A 13845-nucleotide genomic window follows, 5' to 3' on the forward strand; every position below is an offset into this window, starting at 1 on the left:
TTGGGGCACATTTTGTAAGACCAAAATCCAGCTGGCCATGAGCAGGAGGTATATTAGAGCAGAGTTTCCTGAGCTGGGATTGCTTAGATGCCATCACCATGGAAAAAGTCCCACACTCAACTACAGCAATGGCAGTAGAGGCTCCTACAGCTGCCTAGGGAAGGAACCATGTGTGATAGGAATCACTCCAGTTTTGTGCTGAGCCATGTTCAGGCACAGGGAAGCATTCCCCCTTGCGCAGTGATTGTTGCATGAATGGCATATAGTATCTTATGCAGGGGAAGACAGGAGATGGCTTTTTTCTTAACCTCACTTTGAAAGAGTTTGTCATCTATTATGATGGCATAGGCACCACAGCTTGGGACTCACTGGTCTAGATGACTGGGACTATTTTCAGTGTCTTCAAAGACTATATAATTAAAGTACCTTTGCAAAAAAGATAGCCATGTTTCCTTCTGTTCTGCAGACCTGCAAGAATTATAGAGAAACAGGGACAAATCAGACATCATTCTAATACCAAACTAGCCCTTTTCAATAAACCATGGTGAATTGCTTCTGGGTTGCAATTTCCATAAATAGCTACAAAAACTAAAAGTTTTTTCCAGATTTAAATATAATATCTGTTTCCCTGCAAAATCAACTGAAAAGCCCACACAGAGATCAAAAGCCCCAGCTACCATTTTTTTATCACAAAAATTAAAGCTTTACCAGTAAATTTAGTCGGAAACAGGTTGACTTCTTAATGTTCAAATAGAAAAGGAGAGCACTTTAAAATAAGAGCTTAGTTCAAAAGTGTAAAGGTATTTCCTTAGTCGTATAGACTTTTTTCCAATTTCACTAGTGTAATTCCCATTTGTTATTTGGTTTATCACCACATCACAAAGTACACATAAGCCACAATGAAAAAAGGTCCCATTGTACTTAGTAAGATTTAACCTTGGATGTTTTCAGGCTTATCTCATTTATCTTTATCTCATTTTTATACTTTCAAGGATACAAAGCTGTCCAGTTAAATGCAGCTAATAATAGGATAGTGTAAAGAATCTAACCTAATTTTGCTTCAACTTTCTTATTTCAATCCTGACCCAGATGAAGTAATTGCTACTCCCACTGTTGCTTCTGAAAACCAAGTTCTTCAGATTTTCAGAGCACGCATTTAGGGAACTACACACCTACTAAATGATGCTGTGTGGGGAATTCAATCTAAACAGTAAAAAAGTGATTGTGCTTTGGCTGCTTCAATCTAGAGGTTATGCATCTACGGACTCATGTGTGGTACTTTGGATTTTTATGTGTACCTCCAGACAAAATTAATTTCACTTCTATAACATCTCTGACTCTGTTTTATCGAAGCTATTGCTATCATGTTCAACAGCTTTCTGATAGTTATAAAGGATTACATGCTGTTTCCAGATAAAATCTCATGTTTATTAGCGAGAGTTCAATTGAAAATCAATAGAAAATTTCAGCAGAAAATTTCAGGGCTATTAAGTAAAAAAAACCATAAACAGCAAAACCAGCTCAATAGAGAGCAGTTTATGTGCAGCATTCCCTTTGGATATAGACAATGTGACACAAAAATTAAGTTGCATGCATCAGCTTTTGCTCTCTGTTGGTAAAGAGGAAAATACATTTTCCAAGACCCAGCCAAATTACTGTGCTAAGCAGCTGGGATTTCAGGGGGATGGTGCCCTCCCTTATTCAAAGTGACAGAGCCCTCCCGCTGAGACTAAAATTAGCCTAATCACTGAAATTACCTCTAGAGCCCTTATATGTCCTACAGTCAATGCTGGAAAGACAGACCAAAAATCTTTCTCTCTTCAGAGATTCTGCTTTAAGAGTGATTGTGACATTTTCTCTGGCACAATTAAATTAAAAAGAGAGATAGGACAAGGTCACTATTTCACTGTATGTCTCCTGCTACTTCCAATGCAAGCTCTTCCGTTTGTGTCCTGTGAGAGTCTCTGACCCTTTCGCTAGCTTGGCTGTTTACTATTTGTAGTTCATTTTACTAATTAGCCAAGGTGTTTGTAAAGTTATACCAAAAAAAAGAGAGAATTTCCACTGAGCAACTTTGCAGCACAGACAGTGCTTTGCCAGGTCATGTACTTTCTCAAATTTGTAAGTGATAAGTGATATCCCTGCCACATTTGCAGAGAGACAGAAGATGAGGCATGGAGGGTAAGTGACTTGCTCACAATAGTAGAAGGAATTGGTTTAAGAACCAGTAAGTTCCTGTTTCCCATATTAACTGGTGCTGAAATTGAATCTGTGATAGCCTCGTTACCTGTCAGCCTAAAAACATGTAAGTAACTTGGCAAACAAAACAATTCTTACCTGAAATTTGCCACACAGTTTGTGGTGGGCCAGCCCAAAACAAAGGACCTGTCTGGGTCTGTGCTGCCTTCACAGACTTCATCTGTACAAAACGCTGTCCACATCTCACAGAGACGTGCTTGGCACTTCAGTTTGAAATGAGAGTGCGACCTGCCGGCAGAAATTCACAGGTATGTTACACACATGAAAACACAGCAAGGCAGGTTAAACAACTCAAGAGTTTCTTCTTCCTTCAGGCACATGTGAAGCTTGCATTGGAGCTGATGGAAGAAGTATTTCTGCTTTAGTTTAAGAAAACAATGCTTGATTTGGGCTGCATATAAAAAATGTATTGATTTATCATCTAAATGGTACCAACAGATACCTTATATGTGGGATAAATAGGTCGCTATGGCACCTCTGGACAGTCCTCCTTCTTGGGGGAAAACTTCTGCCCACATCTAGAGCTCCCCTCCAAATCTTGCTAGGAGGCAAAGATTGCCACTTGTGTTTGTCTCTCAGTGGCTTTAATGCCATTGTGTAGTTAACGGTATAGCTGGACTGCTTAGAACCAAAGTCAACAACTATGGCGAGTTTAAGTAGTGGCAACTAGGCCAGAGCAAATAAAGCAATCCTGCAGAAAGCAGAAAACTGTCATTTGTGCCATTAACTACAGCATAGGCCACATACAGCCTCCACAAACTAGCCATGGTAGCTTTAGGCCCATATCAATTGGAGAATGAGCCAGGACTTCATGCACTCTCAAAATATCTATTCATCTACAAGGAAAATATGTAATTTCCCCAATTTTTCAAAATTCCTCTGTTCTTGTATTTTATCCTACTAAGAGTACGGGAAAGGTCAAATTTATAGAATTTCCAATTTTAATTTCAACTCTTTTCTTCCACTTACTTTCTTACAATAAATCTGCTTTCTTTGTAGGATCGGTGGGCACCAGTGCTATGTGTGAATACAGTAAAATCTCACTAAGCTAGTCCAGCTCTGTAGCAATGCGACAGCTGCTCACTTCAAGCCTTGCAGCCTTAATTACCTGAGCTATGGTTCTCCTGGGACAGCAGGGAAAGGCTGGAGGAAAACAGTCCCCTCCCTGAAAACATACTGCCCTTCTAATCCAAGAACTGCAAGCCAGAGCATGTCAGCTCATCACTGTTTTGCAAATGTGGACGGGGACAGTGCCAGGCATGGTGATTAGTACTCTATAAATAAATATGCCAGGTAAGCAGTTTCTTAGAGCTTTGATACACATGAACTACCTTCTTCTCTGAGATTAGTCTCATTTACAAGGTATTTGATTTAGGACAGACTGAACTGATACAGTCTGAAACATGAAAGCATTTGAACCTTGTGGTTTTACAGAGGACATACATGAACTTGAAGTACCCTGACTGGTGTGAGGTTTCCAGCTGACATTGTGCTAACAGCTGTAATGGGGTAGTACACCACTAATAACCCAACAGCATTTACAGTGGTGGGCAAGAAAGGACCATCAGTGTATATCACACCTGGCAAAAGGTGGACTTCACTTAAATTGCTGTAAAATACCATCTCAAGTTTATGTGTTTTTAAACTAAAAGCTAAACACCATGATCAGCTAAACTGAGTCTGTTCCCACTGATTGGAAAAGGGGAAATAATCTGCCTTTTTTAGAAAGGGGAAAAAAGGAAGACCCAGGAAATACAGGCTGGTCAGCCTCAACTTGGTACCCGGTAATGGGTACCAAGGCACAGACCGTCCTGGAAGCTATGCTATGGTACGTGGAAAATAGCATGGTGATCGGTGACAGCCAACATGGCTTCACTAAGGGCAGATTGTGCCTGACAAATTTGGTGGCCTTCTACGATGGGGTTGCAACACTGGTGAATAACGGAAGAGTGTCTGATGTCATTGATCTGGACTTGTGCAAAGCCTTTGACACAGTCCTGCATGACATCCTTATCTCTAAACTGGAGAGGGACCCTGACACACTTGAGAGGTGGGCCAGTGCGAACCTTATGAAGTTCAACAGGGCCAAGTGCAATGTCCTGCACCTGGGTCAGGGCAACCACAAGCACAGATACTGGCTGGGCAGAGAATGGATTGAGAGCAGCCCTGAGAAAGATTTGGGGATGCTGGGTGACAAGAAGCCCAACATGAGCCGGCTTCAGTGTGAGCTTGCAGTCCAGCAACCAACCATATGCTGGGTGACCAGCAGGTCAAGGGAGGTGATTCTCCCCCTCTACTCTGCTCTGGTGAGACATCACCTGCAGTTCTGCGTTCAGCTCTGGGCCATCAACACAAGAAGGTTGTGGACCTGCTTGAGCGAGTCCAGAGGAGGCCACTAAGATGATCAGAGTGCTGGAACACCTCTCTCAAGCAGAGAGAGCTAGGTTTGTTCAGCCTGGAGAAGAGAAGGTTGCGGGGAGACCTTGGAGTAGCCTTCCAATACCTAAAGGGGGCCTACAAGAGAAATTTAAAATACAGGAGAACATTTCAACATGCTTGTCAACAAATCAGTTTGTGATACAAGTAAGACCTATCAAGAATACAGAAATAACTGTAACTGACCATAGAATGAACTGTGAATATGTAAATTAAATGCAAAAAAATACAGCTGTGAATTCTAATGCAGATGTTAATAAATGGATGCCTGGTCTTACTGCACCGAATCCATGTGTTGACCCTCCCTTTCTCCTCAATTTCTTTTTCCCATTACCAGTACAGTGAACTCTCTACATGTTGTTTCACATTTTTAACATTTACAGTTCATAAAGCCAGACCCCTACAGCGCCAGTAGCGGGTGTCAGCAGGGTACTGGCAGAAGCATAAAGATGTTCTCCAATCATGCTTGATGTATATTCTTACCCTGTTTGCCATGTCTAGTCACAGCTCTCGGCTATTATCAGTATTCAAGCGGCCTGGTTTCCAGACGTGCTGAAACAGGAGCCTCCATTAGCATCTGAAGAGCCTGAAGTATAATTTTATCTCTGTCTGCCATGTTCTTTATGCAGTCCATGGGTTCTCAGCATTTGTAAAATGTGGGTATTCTATTTAAGTGCCAAAGCATTACCTCTAGAAATGAATATATCATCACTGGCTAAGGAAGCAGCATGACTGAACATCTGAAAAATGCTAAGAGTAACAATCTAATAAGGATTTATATTTTCTTAAGGAAGTAAGTCCCCTTGCAAATGTTACACTATAAATACCAGCCAGATCCAGAGTCCACTAAAATCAACAGAAAAGTCATGAACATCAATGGTGAGGATATTGATGCACCTCAAATTATGCCACCTCTGCAGAGTAAACTCAGTTCCTTTGCATTCTGTAAGTGGCAATTGGATATCTTGTGGCAGATAACAGATGGAAGATTAACTTCTCACTAGAGTTGCTAATCTCCTTAAATAGGACCCTCTGACAAAAGCATTAACGGATCTACTGTGAGATTGGTACCATAATGCCATAAACCCAACCAATAATTTCTGTCCATCCACACTGGGAAAGTAACCTAAAAATGCATGTATTATATATGTATATATGCATGTACATATTGCAAAGGAGAAATAAGAAGGCATTTCTCCACACCTCCACACAAAAACTTACGTGAGAAAACTTGATTATTGAACTGACAGGTTGTTGAAATATTTACTCTGACAAATAAAAACACACGTTCTCTGTAAGAAATCTAATCAATATATAGAAAACAGTATAACATTTTACATGCTTAATATTGATTTAGTGAGAAAAACCTCTTTCAGTCAATTAATTTATGACAATCCTCACACAAAGGCAGTAAAAGACATGGCAGCAGAGAGAGAAGCACAGCATGTATTATTCTTATTTTTCTAAGCTGGGCTAATGCATGATCTGAAAAGATAACAGTCTACATTTCAAACATGATTAGAAAGTACCAGAAAATGAATCTACAGGCACCCTGTCCAAAGTCATATATGGACTGGTTGTGGAGAGGACCTGCTCCTCCCGAATTTCCATGGGACCAATGCCAATTTGCTGCCTTTAAGCAGGAGCTCAGTGCTGTGCAGGAATTTACTCAGCAGCTCAGAGGACACAGGATACTTGTTCTCTTTAGGAAAAACTTGTACCTGTTTGCTGATCATATGAAGTTTATTTACACAAGTTCCGTTTGTACAGTGGCTGGATACCTGCAGCTGAGCTGACACCAACACAGTGTGGAGCTCTACCTAAGATACCTTAGATGCACATGTGCTCCAAGCTGAAACTACTTAACATAGAAGTATTACAAATCTTACAGTGAGCATCACAAGGAATAATTCTGAAGTTAAGTTGGATTCAATTACATCATTAGTTCTGTTCTGGTGACCTGCTGTCTTGACTCTGCATCTGCTATTAAAAAGTCAGTAACAAATCAAAGCAACTCAGGTTTTGCCTCTAGGAATCAGCAATGACATGAGAAGGCTGCATAACACCAGGAAGGCTGAGAAGGTGTTAGTTACTTCCAAGTGTAGTCTGCAGTGACACAGCCCACGGCCAAACAGCCAGAAACTCACCCAAGGGCACACACAGGAAAGGAGGGGGCCAGAAGAATGCAAACTTGCAATGGCAAGGACCTGCAGGAAGAGGAGACCTTCCCCAAAGCCTGAGCTGCTCCTGCAGAACTGCTTCCCCATTCCACAGAATGAAGAGGAAAGACCCATCACATCAGGAGAATTGCTAGAGCCGAGTAGGGCAGCCCAATCTGCTTCCCATGTTACAACCAGCACAGCTGAGGGAAGGTGATGGGTGGCAGTACCAGGTGACTGTCTTCTAAGAGGTATGTAAGCACCCATTTGCTGACCTGCCACACTCTGTACAGTACTGTACAGAGTGTGTCAGGTACTAAAAAGCTCATATAAGGGATGTCACCAAGAGAGTACCACACCTCGTATAGTGACTATTATCCACCACTGCTGTTTCACATGGGCACCAGTAATATAGCCAGGAGCAGTCTGAGGAGTATCAAGAATTACAGAGCCCTGGGAGCATCGATAAGGGACTCTGGAGTGTAGTTTTTGCATCAATCCTCCTAGTCAAAGGGAAGGGGTTGGAAAGGGCCAATCAAATCTGTCAAATCAAAGGTTAAGGCACTGGTGCCACAGGCAGGGCTTTAGCTACTTAGACCACAGAACTCAGTTTGAGAAACCTGGTCTAATAGGGGCTGATGGGGTCAGAGAAGGGGAAGAGCACCTTTGGTCATAGGCCTGCATCCACAGGTCCTGAGTGAACAGGTAGATGATGTAGCTAAAGCACTATGTGTCATGTTTGAGAAGCCATGGCAGTTCAGTGAAGTCCCCACTCACTGGGAAAGGGGAAACATAGCTCATATTTTTTTAAAAGGGAGAAAAGGGAGGACCCAGGGAACTATAGGGCACTTAGTCTCGCTTTCAGAATTCTATGATTCTATGATCATATTTTAGTGTGAGATAGCTTTAAAAATGTTGATTTTTAAGTAGCATTCATTAGTGACAGCTCTGATGCTTTAATTGCTGGCAGAGCAGCTGTAGAGAGAACATCCCAATTAGTTCTTTAAAATATATGAAGTAATATCACTCAAAATACTATTTTTACCATTTCTAGCTAAGACTTATCTTCCTCCCCTCCTCCCCTCCCCCTTCACATGCAGAAGCACAGTTTGTTCTCTTCCTCCTTCAAATACTGCAGATCATACACCATATTAAATCAAATGCTGGAAGAACTGCTATTACTCCCTGAGACCAGATTTTTGAGTGGTTACACCAGCGGTGCTCTCCTATGCAAATAGTCCCATTGAGACCCAAACAAATCTACAGTAATGTGCAGCTCAGCCTGGGGTTGTAACATTGCTTTTGCTCAGCACACTGACCAGGGAGGGAGGGATTCATCCCTCCTGACTTTAGTCTTCTACAGTTTAGGAGCTAAGCTATTGGACTATGCCCATTGAATAGCCAGTGGACAGAGTGAGAAGACTGCCAGAAGCATGACTCCCCTCACCCACCACTGACAGTCTTTCAGGGTCAAGCGAGTTCACTGCAGGAAGGTGCTGGTTTTCTCCCAGTGACTGTAAGAGGAGCCTACAAGCTTAGGTATGTTACAAATATTTAACATTTTAAAGCTTAAATTAGGTGAGTTGAATCCCACCCTAAACAAAACGCAAACATAAACAAATACAGTAACAATGCTATTACTAGTAGTGCTGGTAGAATAGCAAGATTTCCCCTAAATATCCTACGTTCACCGCCTACCCATAGTGGAACATGTTTTGGGTAAAATAGCCTGTGTGTTGTCACATCACATCAAGTGAGGGTATTCAGCTGGGGGGGGGGGGGGGTGTTACATTTACCATGTGTGATTCAAATGGACACAGCTCAGATTTATACAGAAAACACAGATTTATTCTGGCTTTTCCCAGAAGCCTCTGAAATAATTGCTTAAGCAAAAAGACACATTGCAAAAGCCCAGGATTCACATCAAGATTACCCACCCTGTGAAACCACAAACACAGTGCCTAACAGAGAATGAAGCTGCATCAGGAATTTTTATTATTATTTCCCCATAACAACAAGTGAAAGCACCCTCTAAAATTGCCTTAAACCACAAATGCTGCATGAAGCTGGCATGCTAGACACAGCTTGTAAATCTGATTTAATTGTGAATGGTAGAGTGAATAATCAGAGCTCAGCAGCAAGCCTGATTACACATGAACTGCTCAGCATCACTTCTCTTCCCCTTCCCCTCCTGGCACCACACAACCTAGAGACAAACACTGCAATGCCATGTGCAATCTCTGTTTTTATATAGCTGCTCATCACTGGTGTGTATCAGAGCAGCTCCCAGGTAAGCATTAAGACCTCTGACATTTCTGTGACACAAACACTGGACTGAAGATGACCTGTCTCAAACACAACAGGCAGTTGAAGGCAGCACAATGGAGAGTCAAGCACCAGTGAGTCTTTTCTATGACACTTTTCTATGACCAAAGCAGGGAAGATGATACAATGGAAGCAATATATTCAAAATATCTGATACTTCTTTAAAATGTAGTATTCTGGAATTCCTCTGCGGCTATGGGGTTTTCAATGGTGGCCTAAATTCCACTGACCGAATAAAAAACTTCCTTATGATTTAGATAAGATTTGCTATTTAAAACATATTATGGAAATCCATGTTATGCTCCACCAAGGAAAAGAGCTGCTCTGTAGGAGCAGTGCCTCAGGTGCCATACTCACTTAGACTTGGCAACAACCAGAAGGTCTGTGAAGAGGAAAAGGTGTCGTTCCTGGGTTTGCAGACCTGTCTTCAGCTGCACATGGCCGTCCAGGATGAACGATCGGTTGTGGCACATGAAAGACTGCACAAGGGGACATGCCTCTGGGCTGATGGGGGAGAAGCAGCCTTCCCTGCAAAAGGAAATAAAGGGAATAAAGAAAGCAAATCAGCCGATTGCCTGAGAGTGAGAACAAGGCAGCAATTTCTCACACCCACTGCTAAAAAGCAATTTATTTGATCACATTTCAGTGAAAGGTAAGAGAGGACAATTACAACAATTCAGCAGTCTGATTCTGACACACAATCTGTTAGGGAATGTCCTCACTGATTCTTTTACAGCTTGAGCACATGAATAGCATCTCACAAAGGACAATAATTGACATATAGCCTCTCTGTTTCGTTCATATGTATTTGTCTCCCTTTGTATTGCTGTCTTAGAAAAAATACTGCGCCTCTGTAGGCTCTTCATAAAAAGAGAGGAGATACATGCATGATGAATGGGTAACTGCACACCCCCACCTTGGTGAGAAGAGGACTTGTATTCAAGTCTTGTCTTCCTTCCTGGAAAACACTGATCTTTTCTAAGAAGGTATCAAGTACATTGCGTTGGTACCTACTAGTCCAAGGTTACTACTGGTGGTGGAGACATGATTCCCTCAACTCCTAAGCTAAGTGTTACACATAAAATAGTTGAATAGTTATTGAAGCAGAGATTAGAATTTCTCTAGCACAATGGTCAGTTCACTCAGACAGGAGGATATCCCTAATTTCTGAACCTTGCCCTAACAGATGTCTATTTATACAGAGCCAAACTGAATCAATGTGAGGGTCTGAGGGGAGGACATCTAGGACTCTCTAGAAGCTGGTTGCAGGTCAAGCTCTTCCCTGGAAAGCCAGAAATGTGGCTTCAAATTCTCTCAGACAGGTGAAAGAAAACCTGGGTCTCCCACAGCCTGGTATACCTGAAATAATGAATTTCTGGATTAAAACCAGGACCCATCTGCATCTTTACTCACAATTTTTAAATGCAACTTTTCAAGTATTTGCTTTCCCTAGAGGTGCCTCCAAATGAACTATTTGCCTTTGGTTGAATGAGTAAGTTCAAATTTTATTCACATGTATTTGCTTTTTTTTTTTTTTAAGTTACAAGAAAAATTAAAAAATAAAAAATGAAGCTAACACATGGCAGGATCAGCTTGGCAGCTTCACAACTATAGTTTATTCCTGGTCCTGCTGGATGACGAACACCTAACAACTTTGCTGGGAGAAGAAATGGATCTTATACATTGGAAGCCACAAAACAAATGGGAGAGATATGAAAGAAAACAAGAGTGAGCAGAGAAAATTCAAAGAAGGGCATAAACTTTCCTGTACCTCTCTGAGAGCCTGGGATATTCTTGACTCTCCTCTCCTTGATGCCTGGGGCTGGATTACCCAGGAAATTATTTAGGAAATCCTGACAGCTGGGAGAGAAAGGATAAGCTCTGAGATTGGCCTGCATTAACAGGACGCACTTTCACTGACCTGTAAGGAGCTGGTGAGGATCTCCACCTCCATTGTGTTGTCCTGGATTTCCCTTTATGGCTGACAGCTTAAGTTTTTGAAAGAATTCCTCAACTTAAATTGCCTTAAACCGTGTCTTTGTCTTGTATTCTACTACCCACCTAAGTACTACTAAGTTCTACTGCACACCTAAGTTATTTGATCACCCCCAAGCAGAAGGGGTGTTCAGGAGTGTGGGGATTGAAGCAGAGAGAGGAGTTTTGGTCCAATATGATAATGACACATGCTGTGTGGCCAGCAACAGGAATCGGGAACGGCAAGTATCTCTCATACTCTGCCAGTTCACGGGTCTGGGACACCAGTTCACCACTTCATCAGTGACTGATAGGCTACTGGGACTCAATTCCATAAACTTCCTATCAGCATTTGGCACAGAAACTTAAGCACAAATCAGAAATAATGATGGGTCCACCTACATGAAAGCCATGCATGGCCTTTACTTCAAAGGTTAAGTCAGGGAAATACTCACTTATATTTGAACCCTGTAACAACAATAATTAGAAAAACCCCTTTGATGTTACACCACTGCTGTAACAAAATCAGCAGAAACATTCATAAAATCATACTGAAGTGCCTGCCGCTACTGACGTTCCTTTAGTGTCAGGCTCTTATGTCTCCACATAGGCAACTCTACTTGATTATTCTTATTCATACATTTTCTACATCCTGATTTGTAAGCCCACAAACCTCCCCAATTAAACTAAGCAAAATCTATGTCACATAGATAAGTGAATTAAGATGCATTTATGCCAGCAGGGTCAAGAAAATTTAACTTGGTTTTAGAACAGAAAATGCAGTAATATAAATCAGTTATTTTAATGAAATCTGCCTTTTGACCAAGTGCCTTTCAAGCATATCTGTCATTGGAACTCTAATAAGCACTCTAATAGAGTTTACCTGACAAGCCTTATCAAAAACGTGAAAATATTTTCTTCCTTTGAAACAAAGTGGAAAAAATCAAAGCCACTAATTCACCCTTCATCTTCTAAAGCCCCAGGATGAAGGAACATGCAGGAAATTCACCAGCATTGACAAAACATGTCTTTTGGAAAGCATGCTTCTGATTCTCTCAATTAATGTTCCATTGTTACAAGACACGAACGAAACCCAAGTTTTGTTACATTGAAGAAAATGCAGATCAGCAATACCCTCAGGCGCAGGGATTTATATAAGACAGGTATTTTTGGAGTTCAAATTTTAATGGCTCAGTGATTTTTCTGGCCATTAAATGGGTCTAATTTCGAAAAAGTGCTAAGCACTCGAATACGTATTTGCTGAAAATTCCTTTTTAATAGAATTATGTGAAACTGAGTACTTAAGCCAATGTGAGTTCTGATATAATTTAAAAAGTAAAAATCAGTGAAATAGGGCTTTCTCTCTGTTTCCCTAAAAGTCATTCTATGCTAAACACATGTAAAAACTCCACAGAGTAATATCTTTCCAGTTTGGCAAGTAAAAAAAGCCATCATCCAGGTTTGTCTAGAAGGAAATGTGAACTGATTCCCAAAAGAGAAGGATACCCTGCAGAGTCAGCAATCAGAGTTCCATTTCATGTAGAAGCAAGGATAATACTGATGTTTAGAAGGCATTGCCATTGTAACACTCTAGTCTCCCACTGGTATTTCTTCCTAAGAGCACTATTTTGGGGACCTGAAATTTCCATGTGTGGTTTTAACCAAGGAATAAATTCTGTAATTTGAGGATATCTACAGCAATATTCTTGAGTTACTCAGAAAAATACCAGAATCACTGTACTGGCTGACATCTGTAGACAGATAATTGCAGATTTTTCTTCTGGCATTTCCAGAACCTAAATTTTTATAGGTATTATTTTTCAGATTAATCAAAATAGGCATTTTGTGCCTATTCAAAAGACATAACAATTTAAAAGAACTCTTCAATTCTGTAGGTGTAATATATGAAGTTGAAATCCAGAGTAGTGAGCCAAACACTGAAAAATACATCCCCACTGCATTTAGTGTGAAAGCAAACACATCACTGCTCACTCACTTCATCAATCCTGTATTTACCAGAAACCACAAAAGCACAGAAAATTCTTCTGCTCCCCCCTGTAGAGGTTCCTTAGGGTTTCTCAGTAAAACTGATACCTGAATGGCGTGACGTTTATTCTTGGTGTAATGGAGACATCAGCTTTCTTCACTATTTGCAGTGAAAATAATGAAAGAAATTATACTTTCGAAGGGAGAGTTTAACAGCCCACATAAAGTGGTTACTAAATCCATGATCCAAATATCAATCATACCAATGTGAAGTTTTCCTTTGATTTCAGTCAATGATGACTTCAGCCTGATTTAGATTAAGCTATAAGGTGTCTCAGAGGAAGAATCTTTTCCAAGGTAACTAAACTGAAACGAGATATTGCAGGTATCTCAGCTATATGACATCCTTCTTACAGACTGCACATGCTCCATCCTAAATCTCACTCCTTTGTTTTGATTATTGTTCTCTGCCAGAACTTCTCTCCACTGATGACATCTCTGCAGCTGCTTAAGTTTATTTCCTCTCTAGATGCTGCACCAAGGCTTTCAACACGACCGATACCTACTGAAATAAAATACCACTTTGCTCTTTAACCTCTGAAGTCCTTCACAAGAGGTAGGTGAGAAATGCACCTTTTCATTACCCGAGCAATAAAATGGCAGCTATTCAAAAGGCTGAAATCTGAATCAGCCCAGCTACATGACA

General features: G+C 41.0%; 1 protein-coding gene across 1 annotated transcript in view; it reads right to left on the reverse strand.

The window, feature by feature from the left end:
• The window catches only part of ARHGAP20 (Rho GTPase activating protein 20), a 64180-nt gene that overhangs the window by 24422 nt on the left and 25913 nt on the right, over nucleotides 1-13845 (reverse strand). Inside the window, 3 exon segments of the mRNA XM_061374296.1 lie at nucleotides 427-468; nucleotides 2338-2487; nucleotides 9537-9707. Coding sequence (XP_061230280.1) covers nucleotides 427-468; nucleotides 2338-2487; nucleotides 9537-9707 — 363 coding nt within the window.

Source organism: Neopsephotus bourkii, unplaced genomic scaffold (assembly GCF_033783945.1).
Source record: "Neopsephotus bourkii isolate Nb327-2 ecotype Australia unplaced genomic scaffold, CSIRO-AGI_Nbou_v1 NB_1638, whole genome shotgun sequence".
NCBI classification, from domain to species: domain Eukaryota; kingdom Metazoa; phylum Chordata; class Aves; order Psittaciformes; family Psittacidae; genus Neopsephotus; species Neopsephotus bourkii.